The following is a 26531-nucleotide window of genomic DNA, read 5'->3' as shown; positions in this document are numbered from 1 at the left end:
CAGCAGCCACAGTCCAGGGCACCAGACCACAGTGCAGGCAGAGAAGTCCGGGCAGTCCAGAGACAAGCAAGTTCCCCTGGGTAAGTCAGGTGGGAGCCTACCACTCTACGCTTTCTGTCTCTAAGTCCCTGCTGCCACTAAGTGTCTCAACAAGGTCTTTAATCGTTCTGCTGTCCTAGGACAGGTACCTATATGGCAGGCAGCTCGGGACGTAGGTTCTGGGGTCCGTTCTTGGTGACTCCAGGTCCCTAAGTGCTGCTGGGCCACAGGTAATTGTGGGCAAAGTTTTGGTAATACAATGCCCTCCGGTTCTGCTCCGTGTCGTAGAGTCCATGTGAGCCTTGGGCTCCCGGTTCCCGACTCCTTGCGCTTAAGCCCTTCAGAGGCCTGCTCGTGGCCTCTTGGGGCTCTCACTTCCCTCTGTGCTCCACTCCTGTCAGTCCTTGCACACAGACTCTTACTACAAACTGAAACTCTCTCCACCTCCAAACCAGGATCTTTATTGAGGGAAGCTGCCCTAAAAGAGGGTTATGAGCTCCCCCTCCTGGCCTGGAATTGGATGGTGTTGTGTGTGTGTAAACCTACCAAAGGGAATCCCACTTGTCTCTGGACATAGCACTACCCTCCCCAAGAGGAAGGCAGCACTACTGTGGTACCTGAACTCCTGGGGTGCCACACAAACACCCAGTTGGACTGCAGAGATTTCATGTAATGTGCACCTGTACAAACAAATGTGAATATTCTCTGCACTGGCAGAATCAGGGGAACTGACAGATTTTTAAAATGTATTTAAATCAATTTTTTTTTGTAAGGGAAAGGTCCTCTTTAAAGAATAAGACATTTTGTGTAAAATGCTTGCCATTAGCCTCTGAATTTACAGGGAATATCCCCCATTTTCATCCATTCATTCTGACAGACATACTGTATTCCACAGGTCCCCACTTCTTGGATATTAGGATTTTTATGGTGATACAATTTATGTAAAGTGCTACTTATTGTAGAGAAAATAACTAGAACATGTGACAACCTTTTTATTTTAGCAATGCATGAAAGTTCTAAAAGATTATCAGAAACTCTTCAAGTCATTTACAGACCAGACTGGAATGGACATGAAGGCCTTCAAGCAATTGTAGAGGTAAATATGCTTGTACCCTGAGGATGTCTGCAAATAGAATTTCTTTCCTTTAAGGTATTCAGTCAATAATTCTTAAAGCTAATGATATGCAAAGAATGAAAAAATGGAAACAACATTTCCAAAACATCTCAATTTATTTAGTAAAAAGCATGATGCGCCATGGCAAGAAATACCTGCATACTTTGGACACCTTCAACTGTGTTGATTCCCAGAAACTTTGAGATACCATGAAGTATATGGGTGTGCCGAACTATCTGATCAGCCTCATTTGTAACCTTAACATCGACTAGGAAGCATCAGTCAGAATGGAACACAACGACACCGCATGGTTCAAAATAGAGTGAGGTGTCAGACAACGCTGCAGCCTGTCACCATTTCACTTCAATTTATGTGCAGAAGCTTTTTTAAGAATATTGGACATGCCAAAAAAAGAAGAAGGAATCAAAATTGCTAGACAAGTCATCAACAATCTTAAATACGCCCATCATACAACATTGATAGCAACAAGCAAAGATGGAATGAAGGAAGTCAAGATGGAAAGTCTGAACATGGGACTGCGACTCAACAGAAAGGAGACAAAGATACTGACTACTTCCAGGTATGACCAGGACACATTGGAGATGCACAGCGACAACTGGAAACTGCGAAGAACTTTAACCTACTGGGATCTATGATAACTCAAAATACAACGATGACACTGGTAGTCAATTGTAGAAAAGTTATGGGCAAATCAACAATGACGTGACTGGACAAGGTCTTAAAATCGAAGAACATTTCACTGGCGCCGAAGACAAGGCTTGTACATAGTTTGGTCTTTTCTGTGGTAAAAGGGTTCAAAACCTGGATGATAAATAAACAAGACAAAAAAAGAATTAACGCCTTCGAAATGTGGTGCTGGAGAAGGATGTTATCAATAACATGGATGGCAAGAATAACAAACAAATCAATTTTTGAACCAATCAAGCTAGACATGTCACTCAAAGCATGAATCATGAAGCTACAACGTGCCTACTTTGGACATATCATACGTAGAGATCAATCACTGGAGAAGGACAACATGGTTGTAATAATAGAAGAAACAAGACGAAGAGGAAGACCAGCAACTGATGGCATTATACTATCAAGATAACAGCAGAGAAGACCCTAGTGGATCTATCTAGGCTTCCACAAGACTAATCGTCCTATAGAGTGTTCATCCATCAAGTCACCATGGCTCGAGATCGAGCCAAAGCTGGCAAATAATAACATGCCTGGGCTGCTATCAATGAGGTTATTAATTGTTGTGTAAGAAATGTTCTGCCACAATGAATGCACTTAAGCATACAAATCACCAAGATCCGCTGCTGGCAGCTCCATTTGCAATTGCCGATTAATGACATCCTATATGCGATTGATGGGAGACAAGTCCGGAGGGGCTTCAGGCCATGGTAGCACATTTAGACCATGCAGGATGCTCACAGGAGTACAAAAAACATGGTGTTGTCATGTTTAAAAACTGGTTCCCCGAGGTCAGAAGAGGGAACTCTTTTCAATTTTATTTCTAGTTGCATTATCTATTAATTAAACCAGAAATATATTATTTTCACCTGTGTAAATCATTTCACCTTAATGAAAACTTAGCTTTTTTATGATTTGTTTTTAGAACAATGACCTTCTCTGGAATGATTATGAGGAAAAATTAGCTGACCAGGCTGTCCACATCATGGAGAATTACATGTCTCAGTTCTCTGAAATGAAGGTGATATAATACAGTATTGATTAAACAGTTTTGGTAGATGTATTATTAAAATATAACTTAATTCTGAAAATATGTTAGCCAACATATATATAGCCAACAAACTATATAGATGGATTTTAGGGCAATTAAAAAATGTCTTTCTGCCACACGTAACATGATCATATCCACAGATATATATACATAAATATATATATATATATACAGTGTGTATATATATATATATATATATATATATATAACAAAATCTAACCCCCCAAGTTATGTCTCCAATGTACAGTGCAGAATTAATAATCATATAGTAGAGAATGAGGAGGTCTGCAGTAGCACTGGAAGGTTTTTCCTGGAGGTACACTTCACCCATATTGATAATGGACATTAACATGTGAGAATATTCAATTTTAACTTACCATACTGTTAGCTTTAATGGACTAAATGGCTAGCGATAATTCAACTCTGGTAATAATATATTGTATTATAAACTGTACAGGAAAGAATTGCTAAACGAGGGAGAAAACTGGTGGATTATGACAGTGCCAGACACCACCTGGAGGCACTGCAAAGTGCTAAGAAGAAAGATGAGGCCAAGATTGCAAAGGTGAGCACGTGCCAATCAGTCACTATAGATTGAAGCCTTCAACTAAAGATATTTGGTCTGGTGGCATTGGTTCTCTCTGTGCCACAAGTGCACTGCAAGGCAGCATATATGAAGCACAGTTCATTGGTCTTCCAGTTTAGAGGCTTCACAGTATGGGACAATTTTGGGCAATTTTACAGTAGGTAGTTATGTCAAAATTGCAGGTATAGTTTAATGTGGGATGTGACAACTTTTATTTTTCAATTATTTCAGCAAGAGGCATACATTTATAAATTTATCCTTGAAGTTTTTATCTACAGGTGACCACGTTTCCCCTACACAGCAAACAAATTTGACAGCCATCATTTATGGTGAGATAGACATATATTGCACATTAATCACACGTACATTACTTCACACAGCGTGGAGTAATAACCCATATACAAACTAGAACTAAACTGAACACCTGTAATTTATAAGCCTTAGGTCTGTTCCTAATTGTGTGTATAAAGCAGGCCATTCACATGAGATAGGCAAAGCGTGGATGTTTTATGTCGGCAGTGTTTTTACTTGTGGCTTGTATGTGACCAATAAAATGTTAGTTTATTATTAAAGTAAAGCAATATTTCACTTAGGCAGAAGAGGACTTTAATAAAGCTCAGATGATATTTGAAGATTTGAACAAAGAATTAAGAGAAGAGCTTCCAGTTCTCTACGCCAGGTACAAGGGGTTTTCTACTTTCTTCACGAGCAGTTGGGGGCAGTGAACTAATGAATATTAACAATTTGGGCCAGCAACTTGGCTGACCTGCTAGTCTGACCTGGGCGCTATCCCATACTGTAATCAGAGGCAGCTTCAGAGCAGCCCTCATAAGGTATAAAGCAAAAAGGTTGTACACACGTGGTCAAAATTGTTGGCACCCCTCGTTTAATGACAGCAAAACCCATAATGGTCACAGAAATAACTTGATCTGACAAAAGTAATAATTAATAAAAGATCCATAAAAATTAACAAATGAAAGTCAGACATTGCTTTTCAACCATGCTTCCACAGAGTAAAATAAATAAATAAAACTCCTGAAATAGGCCTGGACAGAAATGATGGTACCCCTGAAAATAATGTGACAAATGGGACATGCTAAATCAAGGTATGTCGACTAAATAGCATCACAGGTGTCTACAATCTTGGAATCAGTGAATGGGCCTGTATATAGGCATGTAACCAAACAGCTGCCTTATTGTGGGATAAAGTAACTTCCGCTCCTTGTATGACCCATGTCCTGAATTTAATTGTCAAACATTTCATTCACAAATATAAATGCTTGTGGAAGGTGGTGGAAAGTGTCAGGTCATTTCAAACGATCCTATGCGGCAAAGCACAACCTCCTGGCTTTGCAAAAACTAAACAGTCTACCAGCGCGCCATTGGTTTACTGTATATCTTGCAGCATCTGTACAAGCAGTGTAAATCGGTGACCGACTACATCATGTAGTAGTCAAATTGGAGCGTAGGTTTCTTAAAGATCAGACATTGGTAATCCTGCTAATATTTATCCTGGAAAAACATGCATTGGAATATAATAGGGCACAGAGGAAAAATAGCAACTTGCACCTGTTCATCACTGTCTTGTGTCTGTTGAGGTCTCTTAATGTCGATGTTATATGCTGCAGGATTTGGAGGAGGAGTAGCAGCAAGTGGAATGATATGGAGTGAGGCATATACCTGGCACAGGCAGGTGATGAGTGATGCAGAGTGAAAATGATGATAAAGATGATGTTGGCTATGACAGCCAACCGTAACTGAAGAATGTTGAAAATGAACCAAAGAGGCCCTTGGTCATGCCGGTGAGCTTGGCAAGCTGTATGTTAGAATGCTTGTAGGATTAATGGCATACTGTTAACATCAAGCAAAGTGATGACTATCAAAATAGGCACCTTTTTTAACCCTGCTATAAAAGCAAAATGGGGAAAATTTTAGCAGCTTCCAAAAGGGAGTCCAAATTGGCATATTATTAGGATAAGCTGAGAGGCCTGCCAGTCACACGGCTGAGCAGCAAACCCCTCTAAGATCCCCCTAGACACAATGATCCCCTGCCTATGCCAGCTTTAGGGCTATACAAAGTGACTAAGGTAAACTGTAGTCCATCAAGCACAATCTGAATATCACAATGTAATCTCATTATGATTAAAATTAAATTCCAGTTTATGAAAAGTTATATTAGTATTCTTTTTTTATAATATCACTGCTGCCATCTAGTGGCCTCATAGACAACCATTACTTTCATAATAATACTCCACAATCTAAAATAGCCAAAGCAATTCTGCTCACAAATAATAGCCAGCATGGGGCTACCATAGTCTCTGTGGCTGCTTTCTCAGATGCCTTCAGTGGAAAAGGGATTCTCCTGAAGTGCTGGTCTTCAGGGCATGTCAGTATTCCCTCTTTTATTGTCATTGAAAGAATACAGTCTCTGCAGATGGTGTCTCCTATCCATTCAATGCCTTTGTATGAATTTCGTTTTCACCTTGACAACACTCCCTATTAGCTGCCACCTTTGGGGATTTTTATTTTTTACTTTATTGCATTTATTTGGGGTTTAAAATAATTATTGCAGTTGGGTTTCATTGCAAATCTTACACCGTTTGGATTTTACAGGATCTTTGTTTCTCAACACATTCAACTTTCATGTGGTCTGTGGTCCTAAATCTAATGAGAGGAGCTCAGAAAAAGACAGATAAAAGAGTAATAATAATAAATTCTCCTGTCAGAAAAAGCTCATTGACGGATTCTCAGTTAACTTATTCTGCAGCCAGCTCAGTACAACACAGAAACAATAAAGGGCAAAAACAGTGCTAAATTTTTAATGAAAGCATTTTTTTTTTTCAAATTGATTTGTAGCCCTAAATTATTAACCCCTTAATCCCATATGACGTACTATCCCGTCCAGGTGACCTGGGACTTAATTCCCATGGACGGGATAGTACGTCATATGCGATCGGCCGCGCTCACGGGGGGAGCGCGGCCGATCGCGGCCGGGTGTCAGCTGCCTATCGCAGCTGACATCCGGCACTATGTGCCAGGAGCGGTCACGGACCGCTCCCGGCACATTAACCCCCGGCACACCGCGATCAAAGATGATCGCGGTGTGCCGGCGGTGCAGGGAAGCATCGCGCAGGGAGGGGGCTCCCTGCGGGCTTCCCTGAGACGATCGGTACACGGTGATGTGCTCACCGTGTACCGAGCGTCTTCTCCCTGCAGTCCCCGGATCCAAAATGGCCGCCGGGCTGCATCCGGGTCCTGCAGGGAGCACTTCCGGGTCAGGATCAGGCTGCAGCTGCAGCTCTAATCCTGCCCGGCTGTATGTTAGATCACCGATCTAACAGAGTGCTGTGCACACTGTCAGATCGGTGATCTGTGATGTCCCCCCCTGGGACAAAGTGAAAAAGTAAAAAAAAAAATTTCCACACTTGTAAAAAAAAAAATAAAAAAAAAATTCCTAAATAAAGCAGAAAAAAAAAAATATTATTCCCATAAATACATTTCTTTACATAAAAAAAAACAAAAAAACAATAAAAGTACACATATTTAGTATCGCCGCGTCCGTAACGACCCGACCTATAAAACTGGCCCACTAGTTAACCCCTTCAGTGAACACCGTAAGAAAAAAAAAAAAAAAACGAGCCAAAAAACAACGCTTTATTATCATAACGCTGAACAAAGAGTGGAATAACACGCGATCAAAAAGACGGATATAAATAACCATGTTACCTCTGAAAACGTCATCTTGTCCCGCAAAAAACGAGCCGCCATATAGCATCATAACCAAAAAAATAAAAAAGTTATAGTCCTCTGAATAAAGCGATGCCAAAATAATTATTTTTTCTATAAAATAGCTTTTATCGTATAAAAGCGCCAAAACATAAAAAAAATGATATAAATGAGGTGTCGCTGTAATCGTACTGACCCGAAGAATAAAACTGCTTCATCAATTTTACCAAACGCGGAACGGTATAAACGCCTCCCCCAAAAGAAATTCATGAATAGCTGGTTTTTGGTCATTCTGCCTCACAAAAAAATCGGAATAAAAAGCGATCAAAAACTGTCACGTGTCCGAAAATGTAACCGATAAAAACGTCAACTCGTCCCGCAAAAAACAAGACCTCACATGACTCTGTGGACCAAAATATGGAAAAATTATAGGTCTCAAAATGTGGAGACGCAAAAACTTTTTTGCTATAAAAAGCGTCTTTTAGTGTGTGACGGCTGCCAATCATAAAAATCCGCTAAAAAACTCGCTATAAAAGTAAATCAAACCCCCCTTCATCACCCCCTTAGTTAGGCTAGGTTCACATTGCGTTAATGGGTTAACGCTAACGGACAGCGTTGCACGGCGAAAATGTCACAATTAACGCCGTGCAACGGGTCCGTTAGCACAACCATTGACAGCAATGTGATTTTCAGGTGTAGCGCATCGCTAGAGCGTGCCATTTTCGGCTCGCGCTAGCAAGGTGCCATTCTTTTGTGGCGCGCCTCAGACGCTGCTTGCAGCGTCCGCGGCGCGCCCGAGGTCCGATCCCCGATCTTCCAGAGCGGGGACGTTAACGCGACCACTAAACACGACACCTAAAAAGACATTGTGTTAGCGCAATCCGCTAGTGCTAAACGGATTTCCCTAACGCAATGTGAACCTAGCCTTAGGGAAAAATAATAAAATTAAAAAAAATGTATTTATTTCCATTTTCCGGTTAGGGTTAGGGTTAGGGCTAGGGTTGGGGCTAGGGTTAGGGTTTGGATTACATTTACGGTTGGGATTAGGGTTGGGATTAGAATTAGGGGTGTGTCTGGGTTAGGTGTGTGGTTAGGGTTACAGTTGGGATTAGGGTTAGTGGTGCGTTTGGATTAGGGTTTCATTTATAATTGGGGGGTTTCCACTGTTTAGACACATCAGGGGCTCTCCAAACGCGACATGGCGTCCGATCTCAATTCCAGCCAATTCTGCATTGAAAAAGTAAAACAGTGCTCCTTCACTTCCGAGCTCTCCCGTGCGCCCAAACAGGGGTTTACCCCAACATATGGGGTATCAGCGTACTCGAGACAAATTGGACAACAACTTTTTGGGTCCAAGTTCTCTTGTTATCCTTGGGAAAATAAAAATTTGGGGGGCTAAAAATCATTTTTGTGGGAAAAAAAAGGATTTTTATTTTCACGGCTCTGCGTTGTAAACTGTAGTGAAACACTTGGGGGTTCAAAGTTTTCACAACACATCTAGATAAGTTCCATGGGAGGTCTAGTTTCCAATATGGGGTCACTTGTGGGTGGTTTCTACTGTTTGGGTACATCAGGGGCTCTGCAAATGCAACGTGACGCCTGCAGACCAATCCATCTAAGTCTGCATTCCAAATGGCGCTCCTTCCCTTCCGAGCTCTGCCATGAGCCCAAACAGTGGTTCCCCCCCACATATGGGGTATCAGCGTACTCAGGACAAATTGAACAACAACTTTTGGGGTCCAATTTATTCTGTTACCCTTGTAAAAATACAAAGCTGGGGGCTAAAAAATCATTTTTGTGAAAAAAAAAAGAATTTTTATTTTCACGGGTCTGCGTTATAAACTGTAGTGAAACACTTAGGGGTTCAAAGTTCTCACAACACATCTAGATAAGTTCCATGGGAGGTCTAGTTTCTAATATGGGGTCACTTGTGGGGGGTTTGTACTGTTTGGGTACATCAGGGGCTCTGCAAATGCAACGTGACTCCTGCAGACCAATCCATCTAAGTCTGCATTCCAAATGGCGCTCCTTCCCTTCCGAGCTCTGCCATGCGCCCAAACAGTGGTTCCCCCCCACATATGGGGTATCAGCGTACTCAGGACAAATTGGACAACAACTTTTGGGGTCCAATTTATTATGTTACCCTTGTGAAAATACAAAACTGGGGGCTAAAAAATTTTTGCGAAAAAAAAATAAATTTATTTTAACAGCTCTGCGTTATAAACTGTAGTGAAACACTTGGGGGTTCAAAGCTCTCAAAACACATCTAGATAAGTTCCTTAGAGGGTCTAGTTTCCAAAATGGTGTCACTTGTGGGGGTTTTTAATGTTTAGGCACATCAGGGGCTCTCCAAACCAACATGGCGTCCCATCTTAATTCCAGTCAATTTTGCATTGAAAAGTCAAATGGCGCTCCTTCCCTTCCGAGCTCTGCTATGCACCCAAAAAGTGGTTTACCCCCACATATGGGGTATCGTCGCACTCAGGACAAATTGCACAACAATTTTTGTGGTCTAATTTCTTCTCTTACCCTTGGGAAAATAAAAAATTGGGGGCGAAAAGATCATTTTTGTGAAAAAATAAGATTTTTTATTTTTACGGCTCTGCATTATAAACTTCTGTGAAGCACTTGTTGGGTCAAAGTGCTCACCACACATCTAGATAAGTTCCTTAAGGGGTCTACTTTTCAAAATGGTGTCACTTGTGAGGGGTTCCAATGTTTAGGCACATCAGGGGCTCTCCAAACGCAACATGGCGTCCCATCTCAATTCCAGTCAATTTTGCATTGAAAAGTCAAATGGCGCTCCTTTCCTTCCGAGCTCTGCCATGCGCCCAAACAGTGGTTTACCCCCACATATGGGGTATCGTCGCACTCAGGACAAATTGCACAACAACTTTTGTGGTCTAATTTCTTCTCTTACCCTTGGGAAAATAAAAAATTGGTGGCGAAAAGATTATTTTTGTGAAAAAATATGATTTTTTATTTTTACGGCTCTGCATTATAAACTTCTGTGAAGCAATTGGTGGGTCAAAGTGGTCACCACACATCTAGATAAGTTCCTTAGGGTGTCTACTTTCCAAAATGGTGTCACTTGTGGGGGGTTTCAATGTTTAGGCACATCAGTGGCTCTCCAAACGCAACATGGTGTCCCATCTCAATTCCTGTCAATTTTGCATTTAAAAGTCAAATGGCGCTCCTTCCCTTCCGAGCTCTGCCATGCGCCCAAACAGTGGTTTACCCCCACATATGGGGTATCAGCGTACTCAGTACAGATTGTACAACAATGTTTGGCATCCATTTTATCCTGTTACCCTTGGTAAAATAAAACAAATTGGAGCTGAAATAAATTTTGTGTGAAAAAAAGTTAAATATTCATTTTTATTTAAACATTCCAAAAATTCCTGTGAAACCCCTGAAGGGTTAATAAACTTCTTGAATGTGGTTTTGAGCACCTTGAGGGGTGCAGTTTTTAGAATGGTGTCACACTTGGGTATTTTCTATCATATAGACCCCTCAAAATGACATCAAATGAGATGTGGTCCCTAAAAAAAAATGGTGTTGTAAAAATGAGAAATTGCTGGTCAACTTTGAACCCTTATAACTCCCTAACAAAAAAAAATTTTGGTTCCAAAATTGTGCTGATGTAAAGGAGACATGTGGGAAATGTTACTTATTAAGTATTTTGCGTGACATATCTCTGTGATTTAAGGGCATAAAAATTTAAAGTTGGAAAATTGCGAAATTTTCAAAATTTTCGCCAAATTTCCGTTTTTTTCACAAATAAACGCAAGTTATATCGAATAAATGTTACTACTAAAATGAAGTACAATATGTCACGAGAAAACAATGTCAGAATCGCCAAGATCCGTTGAAGCGTTCCAGAGTTATAACCTCATAAAGGGACAGTGGTCAGAATTGTAAAAATTGGCCCGGTCATTAACGTGCAAACCACCCTCGGGGCTTAAGGGGTTAAGTAAAGAAAGAAAATTGTTCCCAAAGTTGGACACATTATGTTTAGTTAAACATTTCATTTGTGTAATTAAATTTAAAAGGTGGTTTGATTTTTTGTTCTGCATATTACTGAATTGCTCTCCAACTGTAATTGTTCTTAATTCACTCTGATCTTATGTGTTCTGACAGTCGAATTGGGTGTTATGTGACCATTTTCCAGAATATTTCCAATCTTAGAGACGTTTTCTACAAGGAAATGAGTAAGGTAAGTGACATGATTTCTACAGAAATGTTTAAATAGCAAAACATGTTATATGGAATTATTAAGAGGGAAATGCTTGCATAATCTTTAATAGTTGTGTAACACTGGGATGCTTGCACCACATTTTGTTTCTATTAAAGGCAATCTAGACCATGGCTAGCAGTTTTTATTCAGTGTATTTAAAGGGGTTCTCCACTACTAGGATAACCCCTTCTTGATCTAAATGTATGGCACAGATAAAATAAAAAAGCTTATACTCGCCTCTTGTGCCGACGCCGTTTCAGTGAGAGATCAGCTACAGCCCTGACTTCCACTTGATGATCGACTTGTCATACTACAGGGCTTCCCTTTAACCTATTTGTCCTGGTAAATACTGTATTTTTCGGACTATAAGATGCACTTTTTTCCTCCCAAAATGTGGAGGAAAATGGGGGGTGCATCTTATAGCCCAGATATATTGGCTCTGGCTGTGGTGGGGAGGTGGGGGAGTGGTATCAGAGGAGCAGCGGGTGACAGAGGCAGGAGCCGGCGGCTCCGGCTAACTCCTGTGCCCGCTGCTAAAGAGAAATGAATATGCACTGCATTCCACGCCCATGGGCGTGGAGGACAATAAATATTCATTTCTTCCTGCCATCCTGGTATGATTGATTGACCCCATCCCCTTGCTGGTATGATTGGCCCCATCCCCTTGCTGGTATGATTTGCCCCATCCCAGTTCTGTTATCCATGGCCCCATCAGAAAAGATAAAAAAAAACAACATTTACTCTTACCTTCCTATGCTCTCTCGCAGTCGCAGTGTCCTGCTCCGGTGCCAGCAGCTGCTTAATGCTTGTAAGCAGCGCATAGCAGGGACAACATACGCTGCTCACAAGCAGAGCACAGCTACCGGAATACTCACTGTGTGTTCATCAGAGATCGCGGTGAGTATCCATTCCTCTTCAGTAGCGCGCACTGTCAGCCACCTGCTTCCTGCTGGGGCCGATGGTCATGTGTGCTGATACTTAAGAGATCGGCACACGTGCTTGCCGGGGTGAACACAGGAACGCTTCTTGTGATAAATCACCTGCTGGTTTATTAAAGCACAGCATAAACCGTAGCAGGGTTGAACAAGGTAAATATGGCCTTTCTGGGCTAATGGCAAAACAAGACCAGGTTAAAGTTCAATAGAGTCCTTTTTCCTGCAGCATATCACAAGCCGGGAAGGTCACGGGTATCACCCGTTGTGATCCTTGGAGCAAACATCTCTCTGCTGTCCCCTTTCATCCAGACAAAGACACGATTAGCCGACGATCAATGGAGAAGGCCGCAGGCTGTTCGCACTACTAGGCCGGATTCGAACACATGGAATTTGTGTATACACCCCTATACGGTCACTGCTACTCTCCAATAACCCCAACCTACCACCAATCTGTCTCGGTCGATTGGACACCGATGGTAGCTTATCACTTCGTAGATTACAGAAGAGAAGGAACAGAACTATTAAATTGTATATTTAATCCAAAGGAGGCAGTGTTTAAGAAAAATATACAAAAGGTTTTACAAGGGGGACCAAACAATATAGCATATACAGTTGCATAAAATAAAGGGTATTAACAGGAGAACTTACTACACTTATCACAGAGACAATTCAGTGTAGCCGAAGGAGAGCGCTTCGATTTGGCTATCAATAAATGGGGTCCCTGCATACATGATATGTAACTCTCTACACAAATCCAGATCAAAATTGGGATTGATCTTTTATCAGACCCTGACTCTCACCCACAAACCCCTGTGATGACATCACATGGGCCTGGTTGTGGGCTGGTCTCAGCCCTTTATGATTCTTAGGAAATCACAATTTATGCAATAACTCCTCATAGTGCGATCACAGAAGTTTGAAACTGAAGTCATCTTTTGTATCAGGATTTTATCTATGCTTAGAAACCAAACAAGGCCTAGCTGCTGGTGGTAATATGGTCCGTATGGATTTGGGGCCTTTTGGTAGGGGTTATAATGAAGAGAAAATATGTGTATTTTTAAATAGTTATCACGGTGCTGAAAATGTACGTCTCATTAATATCAGATGTATTGAAATTTCCATATTCTATATTTTCTCCCAGAGACATACTGTCTGCCCTCTCATTGTAACTGCAGTGACCATAGCTATTTGTAAAGGGTGCGAGATTTTTGATCCATTCAAAATCTAATAAGACTTTTCCTGTCTCTCTCTCTCTGTGGACAGTACACATCCTCTTCAGCCACCTGAACATAAAGAGGAATCCTTGTATTTTAATTAAGCTGCTTCACATCTCCTTGTGCACTGCCATTTTACAAAAAGGCAGGTTGTGAGTGCTAGCTCCTGTCTCCTCATGACAAATGTTAGAGAAAAGAAAAAAGGGAGGGGGGATATAAGGGTCCTCAAGGATTTTTAATATTTTCTATGACACCGTCACTTATCATGGCTGATTAACCCTTTCAGCACATAGCATGCTGGAGAGAAAAGTATTGGTTCCTGGATCACGGAAGAAAGTAATCTTCGTGACTAGTGTTGAGCGATACCGTCCGATACTTGAAAGTATCGGTATCGGATAGTATCGGCCGATACCCGAAAAATATCGGATATCGCCGATACCGATATCCGATACCAATACAAGTCAATGGGACATCAAGTATCGGAAGGTATTCTCATGGTTCCCAGGGTCTGAAGGAGAGGAAACTCTCCTTCAGGCCCTGGGATCCATAGGGATGTGTAAAATAAAGAATTAAAATAAAAAATATTGATATATTTACCTCTCCGGCGGCCCCTGAACTCAGCGCGGGTAACCGGCAGGCTTCTTTGTTCAAAATCAGCGCTTTTAGGACCTGAGAATCACGTCCCGGCTTCTGATTGGTCGCGGGCCGCCCATGTGACCGCCACGCGACCAATCACAAGCCGCGACGTCACCGCAAGCTATTAGCGCGCTCATTTTTGAAAAATGAGCGCGTTAATGACTTTCAAAGACGTAGCGGCTTGTGATTGGTCGCGTGGCCGCGACCAATCACAAGCCGCGACGTCACCGCAAGCTATTAACGCACTCATTTTTAAAAATGAGCGCGTTAATGACTTTCAAAGACGTAGCGGCTTGTGATTGGTCGCGGCCGCGACCAATCACAAGCCGCTACGTCTTTGAAAGTCATTAACGCGCTCATTTTTAAAAATGAGCGCGTTAATAGCTTGCGGTGACGTCGCGGCTTGTGATTGGTCGCGGCCACGCGACCAATCACAAGCCGCTACGTCTTTGAAAGCCATTAACGCGCTCATTTTTAAAAATGAGCGCGTTAATAGCTTGCGGTGACGTCGCGGCTTGTGATTGGTCGCGGCCACGCGACCAATCACAAGCCGCTACGTCTTTGAAAGCCATTAACGCGCTCATTTTTAAAAATGAGCGCGTTAATAGCTTGTGGTGACGTCGCGGCTTGTGATTGGTCGCGTGGCGGTCACATGGGCGGCCCGCGACCAATCAGAAACCGGGACGTGATTCTCAGGTCCTAAAAGCGCTGATTTTGAACAACGAAGCCTGCCGGTTACCCGCGCTGAGTCCAGGGGCCGCCGGAGAGGTAAATATATCAATATTTTTTATTTTAATTCTTTATTTTACACATCTCTATGTATCCGATACCGATACCCGATACCACAAAAGTATCGGATCTCGGTATCGGAATTCCGATACCGCAAGTATCGGCCGATACCCGATACTTGCGGTATCGGAATGCTCAACACTATTCGTGACACATAACTCCTCTCAAATACAGTGCCAGTGACCCTGTCACATATCCCATCCCCCTCGGCCCCAAAGCCAGGAGTTTTAACACCTTCAGACGCCAAACAGGGGATTTGGGAAAGAGTATCCGCCTTACCATGTAACTTGCCTGGTCAATGCTCTACGTGGAAACTGAAATCTTGAAGGGCTAAGAACCACCTAGTCACCCAGGTATTCTTACCCTTCTTTTCTCTTAAGGATCTCAGAGGGTCATGGTCTGACACTAGTTTGAACTTTTGGCCTAGTAGGTAATATTTCAGTGTATCCACGACCCATTTTATGACTAAGCACTCCTTCTCGACAATAGCATAATTTTTCTCGCAGGCAGATAGTTTCCGGCTCAGATACAGGATAGGATGCTCTTCCTCATTTATTTCCTGAGACAGCATGGCACCCAACGTGACTTCTGAAGTATCTGTTTGGACCACAAATTCTTTGGTAAAGTCTGGTGCAACCAGAATCGGATGTTTACACAGATCCCGCTCCAGTTCTTGAAACGCCATCTTTGTGTCAGTAGTCCATTTAATCATCATCAACTTAGTGCCCTTAAGGAGATCCATTAATGGTGCAGCAATTATGGTGAAACTTAGGATAAACCACCGGTAATGCACCACAATTGCAAGAAACGCCCTCACTTGCTTCTTGAAAAGTGGTTGCGGACACTTCTGAAATGCCTCAATCTTGTTTAACTGTGACTTAATTTTGCCTCTCCTGACGGCGTAGCCAAAGTACTTGGCCTCTTAATCCGCCATGGCAAACTTTTTTGGATTTAAGGTGAACCCAGCTTTTCTTAATGCATGCAGCATCACCTGTACCTTTGGTAGATGACTACTCCAATCAAGGCTGAAGACCACAATGTCATCAAGGTAGGCTGTGGCATAATTCTTATGTGGCACCAAGATCCGATCCATTGCCCTATGGAAGGTAGCTGGGGCCCCCTGCAGTCCGAAGGGCATTCTAGTGTACTGGAGACACCCATCCGGCACCAAGAAGGCCATCTTTTCCTTGGCACTCTGGGACGTGGGCATCTGCCAGTAGCCCTTTGTCAGGTCAATGGTTGTAATGCACCTCGTGGGTCCAAGTCTCTCAATGGGTTGATCCATGCGGGGCATCAGATACACATCAAAACTGGACAATTCGTTCAGCCTGCGGTAGTCATTACAAAATCACCACTCGGCGTCGGACTTCAGCCAGAGGACGATGGGACTCGACCATCCACTTTTTGACTCCTCTATCACATCGAAGTCTAGCATTCTCTTAACCTCCTTTGCTATTATCTCCCAGCATGCTCAACATAAATTAGTATACCCTCTTTGAAAAGTAAGATTTTAATCAATAGCTCACTTAACAATGTAAAAATAAGGTTAATAATATATTTTTCATGATAAAATCTTCAGTTTTACTCAAATTAATTGATGCAAAAATAAATATACCCCACATAAAAAATTACATCTAGTATTTTGTATTTATTTTACTCACTTATATAGCACCATTAATTCTGCAGCGCTTTACAGAAACCAGTGGCACTATCCCCATTTGGACTCACAATCAAGATTCCCTATCAGAATGTCTTTGAAGGCTGGGAGGAAACAAGAGGACACAGAGGAAACCCACCCAAACACAGGGAGAACAAACTCCTAGCAGATGTTGTCCTTGGTGGGATTGGAACCCAGGATCTCAGCGCTGCAAGGCTACAGTGCTAACGACTTAGCCACTGTATGACCCACATGATTTTTAGAGGGCCAGTTGCATGAAAAACGCTATTAACCTGCAGATGTGGGGCTAATTTTCATTTTAATAACATTCTGAATATGACCGTCAGCAGCATTTAAGACCCCAGTTGCCGGGAAGAAACAAACTTTATTCCTCCTGGTAATGCTCAGGCTTCAGTCACGTGGGCAGTGTGATTTCAGTCACTGCTCTATGTATTGAGACGCGGCTGTAACCGTGCTCAACAAGACAAGATCCAATACACTATACACTATCGTTCAAAATTTTGGGGTCACCCAGACAATTTTGTGTTTTCCATGAAAACTCATACTTTTATTAATCAAATGAATTGCCAAATAAATGTAAAATTTAGTCCAGACATTGACAAGGTTCTAAAAAAAGATTTTTATTTGAAATAATAATTTTCTCCTTCAAACTTTGCTTTGGTCAAAGAATGCTCCCTTTGCAGCAGTTACAGCATTGGAGACCTTTGGCATTCTAGCAGTTAATTTTCTGAGGTAATCTAGAGAAATTTCATCCCACGCTTCCAGAAGCCCCTCCCACAAGTTGGTTTGGCTTGATGGGCACTTTGTGCGTACCATACGGTCAAGCTGCTCCCACAACAGCTCAATGGGGTTGAGATCTGGTGACTGCGTTGGCCACTCCATTACAGACAGAATACCAGCTGCCTGCTTCTTCTCTAAATAGTTCTTGCATAATTTGGAGGTGTGCTTTGGGTCATTGTCCTGTTGTAAGATGAAATTGGCTCCAATCAAGCGCTGTCCACAGGGTATGACATGGCGTTGCAAAATGGAGTGATGGCCTTCCTTATTCAAAATCCCTTGTACAAATCTCCCACTTTACCAGCACCAAAGCAACCCCAGACCATCACATTACCTCCACCATGCTTGACAGATAGCGTGAGGCACTCTTTCAGCATCTTTTCAGTTGTTCTGCGTCTCAGAAATGTTCTTCTGTGTGATCCAAATACCTCAAACATGGATTCATCTGTCCTGAACACTTTTTTCCAATCTTCCTATGTCCAATGTCTATGTTCTTTTGCCCATATTAATCTTTTCCTTTTATTAGCCAGTCTCAGATATGGCTTTTTCTTTGCCACTCTGCCCTGAAGGCCAGAATCTCAGTCTTCACTGTAGACGTTGACACTGGCGTTTTGCGTGTACTATTTAATGAAGCTGCCAGTTGAGGACCTGTGAGGTGTCGATTTCTCAAACTACAGACTCTAATGTACTTGTCCTGTTGCTCAGTTGTGCAGCGGGGCCTCTCACCTCTCTTTCTACTCTGGTTAGAGCGTGTTTGTGCTCTCCTCTGAAGGGAGTAGTACACACCGTTGTAGGAAATCTTCAGTTTCTTGGCAATTTCTCGCATCGAATAGCCTTCATTTCTAAGAACAAGAGTAGACTGTCAAGTTTCACATGATAGTTCTTTTTTTCTGGCCATTTTGAGAGTTTAATGTAACCAACAAATGTAATGCTCCAGATTCTCACCTAGCTCAAAGGAAGGTCAGGTTTATAGCTTCTCTATTCAGCCAAATTGTTTTCAACTGTGCTAACATACTTGCACAAGTGTTTTCAAGGGTATTCTAACCATCCATTAGCCTTCTTACACAGTTAGCTAACACAAAGTACCATAAGAACACTGGAGTGATGGTTGTTGGAAATGGGCCTCTATACAGCTATGAAGATATTGCATTACAAACCAGACGTTTGCAGCTAGAATAGTCATTTACCACATAAACAATGTATAGAGTGTATTTCTGAATCATTTAAGGTTAGGCTTCTTTCACATTTCCGTCGGTCAGGGTGCGTCATAATGCAGCAAAGTGACGTATTGACGGACGTCGTGAAAATAGGGGAAAACGTGTGTAATGCATCCAGTGTTATGATGGATGCGTCGAAGGAGTCCGGGGCTGAATTTTCAGGGATAAAGCTCGGGGGGAGGGGAGAGCGAGTGAGAGAGACTCTTTCCCCGAGTTGGAATATGCTTCCAGGCATGCTCAGGTGTAAAAACTGCATCCGTCACTGGATTCCTGTGTTTCACAGTGTGTGCAGGATCCAGTGTCCATAGGCTCCCATTCTGTGTAACGACGTATGCCGCAGGAGGCGTCGGGGGACATTTTTCACTGCAGACAAAAAACGTTTCATGTAACGTTTTTTGGAAAAGACGGGCCGTCAAATTCCACAGGATCCAGTGCATGACGGACGAAACGTGAGTCCATCCGTTGCGATACGTCGCTAATACAAGTCTATGGGAAAATGCAGGATCCTGCAAATTTTTTTGCAGGATCCTGCATTTTCAAAAATCAACGTATTTCGACGGGAGCGGAAATACGGAAGCGTGAAAGTGGCCTTAGCTTCACTGGAAAAAAACTGTGCTTTTCTTTCAAAAATAAAGAAATTTCTAACTGACCCTAAAATTTTACACGACAGTGTATTTGTTGCATTTCAGGATAAAAGTACCGTATATACTCGAGTATAAGCCAAGATTTTCAGCCCACTTTTTTGGGCTGAAAGTCCCCCTCTTGGCTTATACTCAAGTCAAACGCAGGGGTCGGCAGGTGAGGGGGAGCGGGGGCTGTCGAATTATACTTACCTGCTCCTGGCACGGTCCCTGCACGTCCCTGGGTTCCCCGGCGCCGGCAGCAGCAGATTCTTCCTGTACTGAGCGGTCACATGGTACCGCTCATTACAGTAATGAATATGCGGCTCCACCTCCCATAGAGGTGGAGCCGCATATTCATTACTGTAATGAGCGGTAACGGTGACCGCTCAGTACAGGATGAAGCTGCGGCGTCGGGGAAGCAGGGACTGCACAGCGCCAGGACCAGGTGAGTATATGGGGAGGGGGAGCGCTGCGCGATAGTCACCTTTCCTCGTTCCGGGCGTTGCTCTGTCTACAGCAGTGACGCTCAGGTCAGAGGGCGCGGTGACATGGTCAGTGCACGCCTTCTGCTGAACGTCAGTGCAGAAGACGGAGCCACACCGGAACAAGGAGCAGGTAACTATTGAAAGCGCTGGGGGCCTGAGCGACGAAGAGGTGAGTATGTGATTTATTTTTTTTATCGCAGCAAATGGGGCAAGTGTCTGTATGGAGCATCTATGGGGCCATAAGGTTTGTGCAGCACTATATGGGGCCATAACATTTGTGCAGCACTATATGGGGCCATAACATTTGTGCAGCACTGTATGGGGCCATAACATTTGTGCAGCACTTTAAGGGGCCATAACATTTGTGCAGCACTATATGAGGCCATAACATTTGTGCAGCACTGTATGGGGCCATAACGTTTGTGCAGCACTATATGGGGCCATAACATTTGTGCAGCACTGTATGGGGCCATAACGTTTGTGCAGCACTGTATGGGGCCATAACGTTTGTGCAGCATTATATGGGGCCATAACATTTGTGCAGCACTATATGGGGCCATAACATTTGTGCAGCACTATATGGGGCCATAACGTTTGTGCAGCATTATATGGGGCTATAACATTTGCGCAGCACTATATGGGGCCATAACATTTGTGCAGCACTATATGGAGCCATAAGGTTTGTGCAGCACTATATGTGGCCATAACATTTGTGCAGCACTATATGGGGTCATAACATTTGTGCAGCACTATATGGGGCCATAACGTTTGTGCAGCACTGTATGGGGCCATAAAATTTGTGCAGCACTTTAAGGGGCCATAACGTTTGTGCAGCACTATATGGGGCCATAACATTTGTGCAGCACTGTATGGGGCCATAACGTTTGTGCAGCACTATATGGGGCCATAACATTTGTGCAGCACTGTATGGGGCCATAAGGTTTGTGCAGCACTATATGGGGCAAGTGTCTGTATGAGGCCATAATTAACGTTTGTGGAGCATTACGGTATATGGGGCAAGTGTCTGTATGGGGCCATAATCAAAGTTTGTGCAGCACTATATGGGGCAAATATCTTTATGGAGCATCTTATGGGGCCATAATCAGCATTTGTGCAGCATTATATTGGGCAAATGTGTCTATGGAGCATCTTATGGGGCCATTATTAACCTTTATGCAGGATTATATCGGGCATATTTTAATATGGAGCATCTTATGGGGCCCATCATAAACTGTATGGAGCATTATATGGGGCTTCTGATTCAATATGGATATTCAAAAACACTTAACCTACTGATGTCTCAATTAATTTTACTTTTATTGGTATCTATTTTTACTTTTGACATTTACCGGTAGCTGCTGCATTTCCCACCCTAGGCTTATACTCGAGTCATTAAGTTTTCCCAGTTTTTTGTGGCAAAATTAGGGGGGTCGGCTTATACTCGGGTCGGCTTATACTCGAGTATATACGGTAAGTTAGTAGCCAAGTGTCTCTTGATCTCTTTTATAGTGCTCCCTACAGAACATATGTCCCTCACACTGTTCCTCTTATGATATATGGCCTTTATACTATAATCTCCTATAAAATATTGCCTCCACATTTTTTGGAGTGTACATTTTACATGAGGCTTTTTGTCTGCCAACAGCAATCAGGTCACAGCAATTAATTTCTGAATCTCTCTTATCCTCCCTCTAGCTGAACCATGACCTATATGACGTTATGAGTAAGCTAGAGAAACAACATTCCAGCAAAGTCTTTGTTGTTAAAGGAGTCAAAAGGTACGTTTAGTTTACATAATATAACACATAAAATTATGACTCTTGAAGCTAGTGTGACCAAATAAGGATAAACATTGCATTAAAGTGACTCACCAGGTTTCCCCTCACTAAGGCTCACTTAGCTTTGTGCACATGCAATAATTCCCTGATGTTCACCTATTATAATAAGTCCTTTTAAATCATTCTGCATTAACAATAATGACCTCTATATACTCTACTTCCGGGTAAGCCTTTACAGTATGTATACACAGCAGCCAATCAGACAAGGTAATGTAAGGAGGCTGGAGCAGCAGGAACCAATCAGGAAGCAGGAGCTGAATCTCTGACTATTTTAGACTCTGTAAGTACTGTAGCTAAACTGTAGTCACAGGTCACAGCTCTGACCTAATAGAGCAGAAATAAAAAAAAAAAATAAGCAGCAAGTACTCTAGAAAAAAATAGCAGACAAGCATCACTTAAAGGCTCAAAAGCAGATAACTGTTTTAAAAATGATATAAGTGCAGCAATAGGGCTAGTCTGCAGATAAATGTGATTATAAATATATGCAGCAGTCTGAATGTTCAACTGCAGGGAGAAAATGGAGTTCTATTCCCCCTGCAGATGCTCAGTTCTAATCAAGTGGGAGGCAGATGTCTCTACACAGTGACAGCACAGAAATCACACCCACTACGTGTTGTCTGACATCCTGATCAGCACATACACACGCTACGGAGCAGGATGTCGGTCGAGGATTACTGGGCGTGATTAGAGTGCCCTAACTGTGTTGACAGTATTGACTGCTCACACTCCCAAGCACCACCTACTTGACCAAGCATCTGCAGGGAGAATGTAACTTAATTTTCTCTCTGCTGCTGTACATCCAGTTTAACAGCCGCATATGTTTAACCCCTTTCCGACATCGGGCATAATAGCACGCCGATGTCAGACTCCACGTTTGGTGCAGGCTCCGGCGCTGAGCTGCACCTTTCCAGGCACATCAGCTGATATATACAGCTGATATGTTCCCGCAACATCCGCGGGTGCAATCACGATCCACCCACGGCTGTTAACTAGTTAAATGCAGACATCAATCTCTGACAGCGGTATTTATCTCGCACTTCCGGGAAGCGCACTGGAAATCCCACCCATCGCTGACCCCGTCACATGATCGCGGGTCACAGATGGGTTGGCATGACAACCAAAGGTCTCCAGCAGACCTTTATAGTCTTTGAAAAGTCGCCCAGCAGAAACATTTGTGCAACTTGTCTGCAACTTGCTGTTGGCCTACTAATTTAAAGCTCTGATTTTGCCGTAAATAAAACAGTAAAGTTGCAATCAAGTCACAAGTCACGGTCAAAGTGTATTGAAGTTTATGAAAAGTGTGTCATTTGCGATTTCCGACCAGCTACAGAAAATCCAAGATATTTGGAAACATACGCAACTTTGTGTTGCAGGTCTCGAGTCAATACGACACAATAAGAAATCATTATATTCAATGTTGCAATATGTCATTGTAATTTCAGTGTCGCGCAACAAGTTGCCATGTAGCCCTAGTCTTGTTTAATTATTTTAGGAGCCTCTTGCATGTTTTCTTTTTAATAGTTCTAGGATAATTCAGGGTTTCCTTAAGCATTTAGAATGTGTTTGTTTTTATGCTTTTATTTTATGCGGCATACCAATTATTACTGTACCCATTTCTTATTTTCAGTAAAAGAAATTCTCTGCTGATCTCATCACCAATAAGTTCTTCCAGTTCCTTTTTCATGGCTTCAATAGACCCAGGGACAAGCATTCCAGTTAGTGAAAAAGGTTCCTTAGATGGAAGATCTGAGACCAATCCTATATCTTCAACTTTAAATGAAACCCAAGACTCCAACACAGAAGAAGACAATTCTTCAACCGAGGAAATGACTCACGAGGAATCACAAATTATTCCAAATTTTGAACAATTAGAAGAATCAACAAGTCAGAACACAGAGGAATTTGTACAGAATGATATACCTAAAGATAGTGAAGACCGGGAGACTGATAAAACAGGAAATGACTCAAGTTGTGATCCAAAGGAAATGGGTCAGAAACAACAAATGGTATTAGATGAAAGGATATCACAAAATGTAAAATCTGAAAATATTAATAACTTTACACACAATGGAACTAAAGACAAAAAAAACCTTGATATTCAAGGCCACTCTACTGAAATAATTAGAGAAGAAAAGGGACATAAAAGGAACAATAAGCAAATGGTCACTGAGGAAATGGAACATGGGGATGAGAAAGGTATAGACCACACACAAGAAAATGTTATTGATTGTTGCAAGAGAGGCTTAGTGGAATCAGATACTAGAAAGGAAAACGATAATGCCAGAGAAGGTATCAAAGAGGGTGTTGAGGACAAAATATGGAGTGATCAACACCGTGTTGAAATGGAGGGTCTAAGTAAAGAAGTGCCTGTAAAATGTGAAAATATATCTGAAGACAATGATTCTGAAAAACAAAAAAAACAACATTCTTCAATCCCAAGTCACAGCCAACCATGTCCAACTGATAAAGTGAAAAAAACAAGTGATGAAACTTCTGCTGTATCAAATCCATGTCAACCATGTCCAGCTGATGAACTGAAGAAGTCAAGTGATGAAACTTCTTTTGATGTTCCAAATCCCTGCCAATCCTGTCCAGCTGATGAAGTGAAGAAGCTAAGCGATGAACCTTCTTCCATGCCAAATCTGTGCCAACCATGCCCAGCTGATGAAGAGAAGCAAAGTGATGAAACTTGTTCTGCTGTATTAAATCCGTGCCTACCATGCCCAGCTGAAGAAGACAAGAAGCAAAGTGATGAACCTTATTCTTCTGTACCAAATCCCCTCCAACCATGTCCAGCTGATGTGAAAAAGCCAAGTGATGAGCCTTCTTCATCTGTGATAAATCCCTGCTCACCATGCCCAATCAATAACGTGAAACAAAATCTAACTAATGATACATCTGACAAAATAACTGGAAAGCACCAAAGTGAATCAGGTATGCTAGATTGTTTAATTACAGGGCGATATCATACAGCAAACCTACCCTTGCCCCGTGCAGTATTTTTCATCTACTCAGTTTTAAAGGTTGAGAAGTCAAATTTGAGAGGAACTGTACATCTGTACATGACCGTTAATGCTTTAAAACAAATCCTGAAAAGAATACAAAATTCCCCAATAATATTAAATGGATGTCCACTACTTGGACAACCCCTTCTCATTCCCCATGTTTGGCCCTGATAAAAAAGTTTACACTGATCTCTCGTGTTGGCACAGTTACATCAGTGTTGGCACTGGCGTGTCAAGTCTCTGTCCCCACCTTCAGATATATGAGTAATCAAGAGAAAGTCAGGGCTGTGGCTGGCTGCTCACTTTCTGTCAATTACTGACACGTCAGAAGGCGGAGACAGGGACACCAGAGGTTATTGGGCGCATGACTCACGTGTCAACACAACCTCACGTGAATCTCGGGAATACAAGTGCTGACACCGCTGGAACTGTGCCAACACGGGAGGTGAGTATAAACTTTTCTTTATTTTAATGGGGCCAAACATGAGGTATGAACTAATAAAATAATTAATAATGAATAAAGTAACAAAACTTATTAAGTCAGTATCCCACATGCAGAATCTCAAAAACTGCTTAGCAAAGCTTGCAATTTGTTACCATCTTTTCAGTTAGCCATTAAAAGGTATCAACCACTGAGGAATCTCAGTTCTAAATATTTTTCTAGCAAGTCTATAGTAACCACCAAAGACCAAGGGAAAAGCAATATGATGACAACATTTTAAAAAAGGTAAAAAGTGAAATTAATTCATCCATGTAAATTCACAAATGTGTTAACAAGTCTTTGCCCAACTTTTCAGTGATCCCAAAACACCAATATTCTGGAATATGAACTAAAATATATAGTGGATGCTTTCCTGAAACGGAAAGTGCTTGCAAGCAGCATAATACAAAGAATAGCAGGTTTACCCAGTAAATCTGGGTAAACCTGCTATTCTTTGTATTATGCTGCTTGCTAGTACTTTCCGTTTCAGGAAAGCATCCACTATGTATTTCCTTTAAGTAGAGGGCTTTTCGGTCTCTTTCGTCCCGCTACATTTAGCCCAACTTGGGTCTCTCCCTAAGGTGGCTAGCATATATGTAGAACTAAAATATAAACATTAAAAATGTGAAATAGTAGAAGGAAAACAACAAATTCTGCTGTTTTATTTTTTTAGTTTATATTCCAAAATATTGCTGTGATCACATAGCAGTAATAGAAAAATGAATGTGTGTTAACCAAATGTGTTGATGCAGAATCAGTGTAAAGCATCGTATATTTTCATTTCTTTATTTTTTTATCTTATGCAGGTGGTGAAGACCAGTTGATAACTCAACTGTAAATTCAGGTGCCAAAAGGAGGGCAGTTACCAATGTTGGAGCCAGTTACTCCAATAGTTGCTCCCATCTCCTTCATTACACAGCGTACAATCTCATCTTTCAGTATATTGTCTATTGTTTACTTGTATTAATTCTTATAATTTTGGTGTGATGTGACCATGCAGCACTTTGTATAATGAACTTACTGTTAATAAACTGTTACAAACAAGTTTGGGTGTAAATTTCTCAGAAAAAATAACAACATACAGTATATCTGATTGTTACCAAATTGCGAAAAATTTCTATAATAAATTACAGCGGACCTTGGGCTATATTCACATGTATTACATTCTAATCAGGTTTTCACTGCCGTGTGGTAGCCAAAAAACTGAAATTTTGCTATTATTTTCGTAAAACCCGAAACTCAGTAGAACCTGTCAGCTTTCATTAGTTTCCATCCTATCCATCATAGTTTCTTCAGGAAAAGCTTTATAATGTCAGTTTAGGGGTACAGTGCTATGATCCAAGAAAAAAGATGGGAGGCCTATATTTATTCAGGCCTCATGCAGATGTCAGTGATTCTTTG

At 41.9% G+C, this 26531-nt stretch overlaps 1 protein-coding gene across 1 annotated transcript in view; it reads left to right on the top strand.

The window, feature by feature from the left end:
* Positions 1 to 26174, top strand: part of BIN2 (bridging integrator 2) — a 79868-nt gene extending 53694 nt beyond the window's left edge. The window contains exons 4-11 of the mRNA XM_069758632.1: positions 1041 to 1135; positions 2778 to 2873; positions 3361 to 3468; positions 4083 to 4168; positions 11356 to 11431; positions 21502 to 21584; positions 23272 to 24578; positions 25937 to 26174. Of these exons, the coding sequence (XP_069614733.1) occupies positions 1041 to 1135; positions 2778 to 2873; positions 3361 to 3468; positions 4083 to 4168; positions 11356 to 11431; positions 21502 to 21584; positions 23272 to 24578; positions 25937 to 25968 (1883 nt within the window). The 3' untranslated portion in view covers positions 25969 to 26174. The remainder of the gene's footprint in view (positions 1 to 1040; positions 1136 to 2777; positions 2874 to 3360; positions 3469 to 4082; positions 4169 to 11355; positions 11432 to 21501; positions 21585 to 23271; positions 24579 to 25936) is intronic.
* The last annotated feature ends 357 nt before the right edge of the window (positions 26175 to 26531 follow it).

Source organism: Ranitomeya imitator, chromosome 3, assembly GCF_032444005.1.
Source record: "Ranitomeya imitator isolate aRanImi1 chromosome 3, aRanImi1.pri, whole genome shotgun sequence".
In the NCBI taxonomy this organism is placed as follows: Eukaryota; Metazoa; Chordata; class Amphibia; order Anura; family Dendrobatidae; genus Ranitomeya; species Ranitomeya imitator.
Note: the sequence above shows the minus strand (reverse complement) of the source record. Positions and strands in the feature narration are given on the sequence as shown.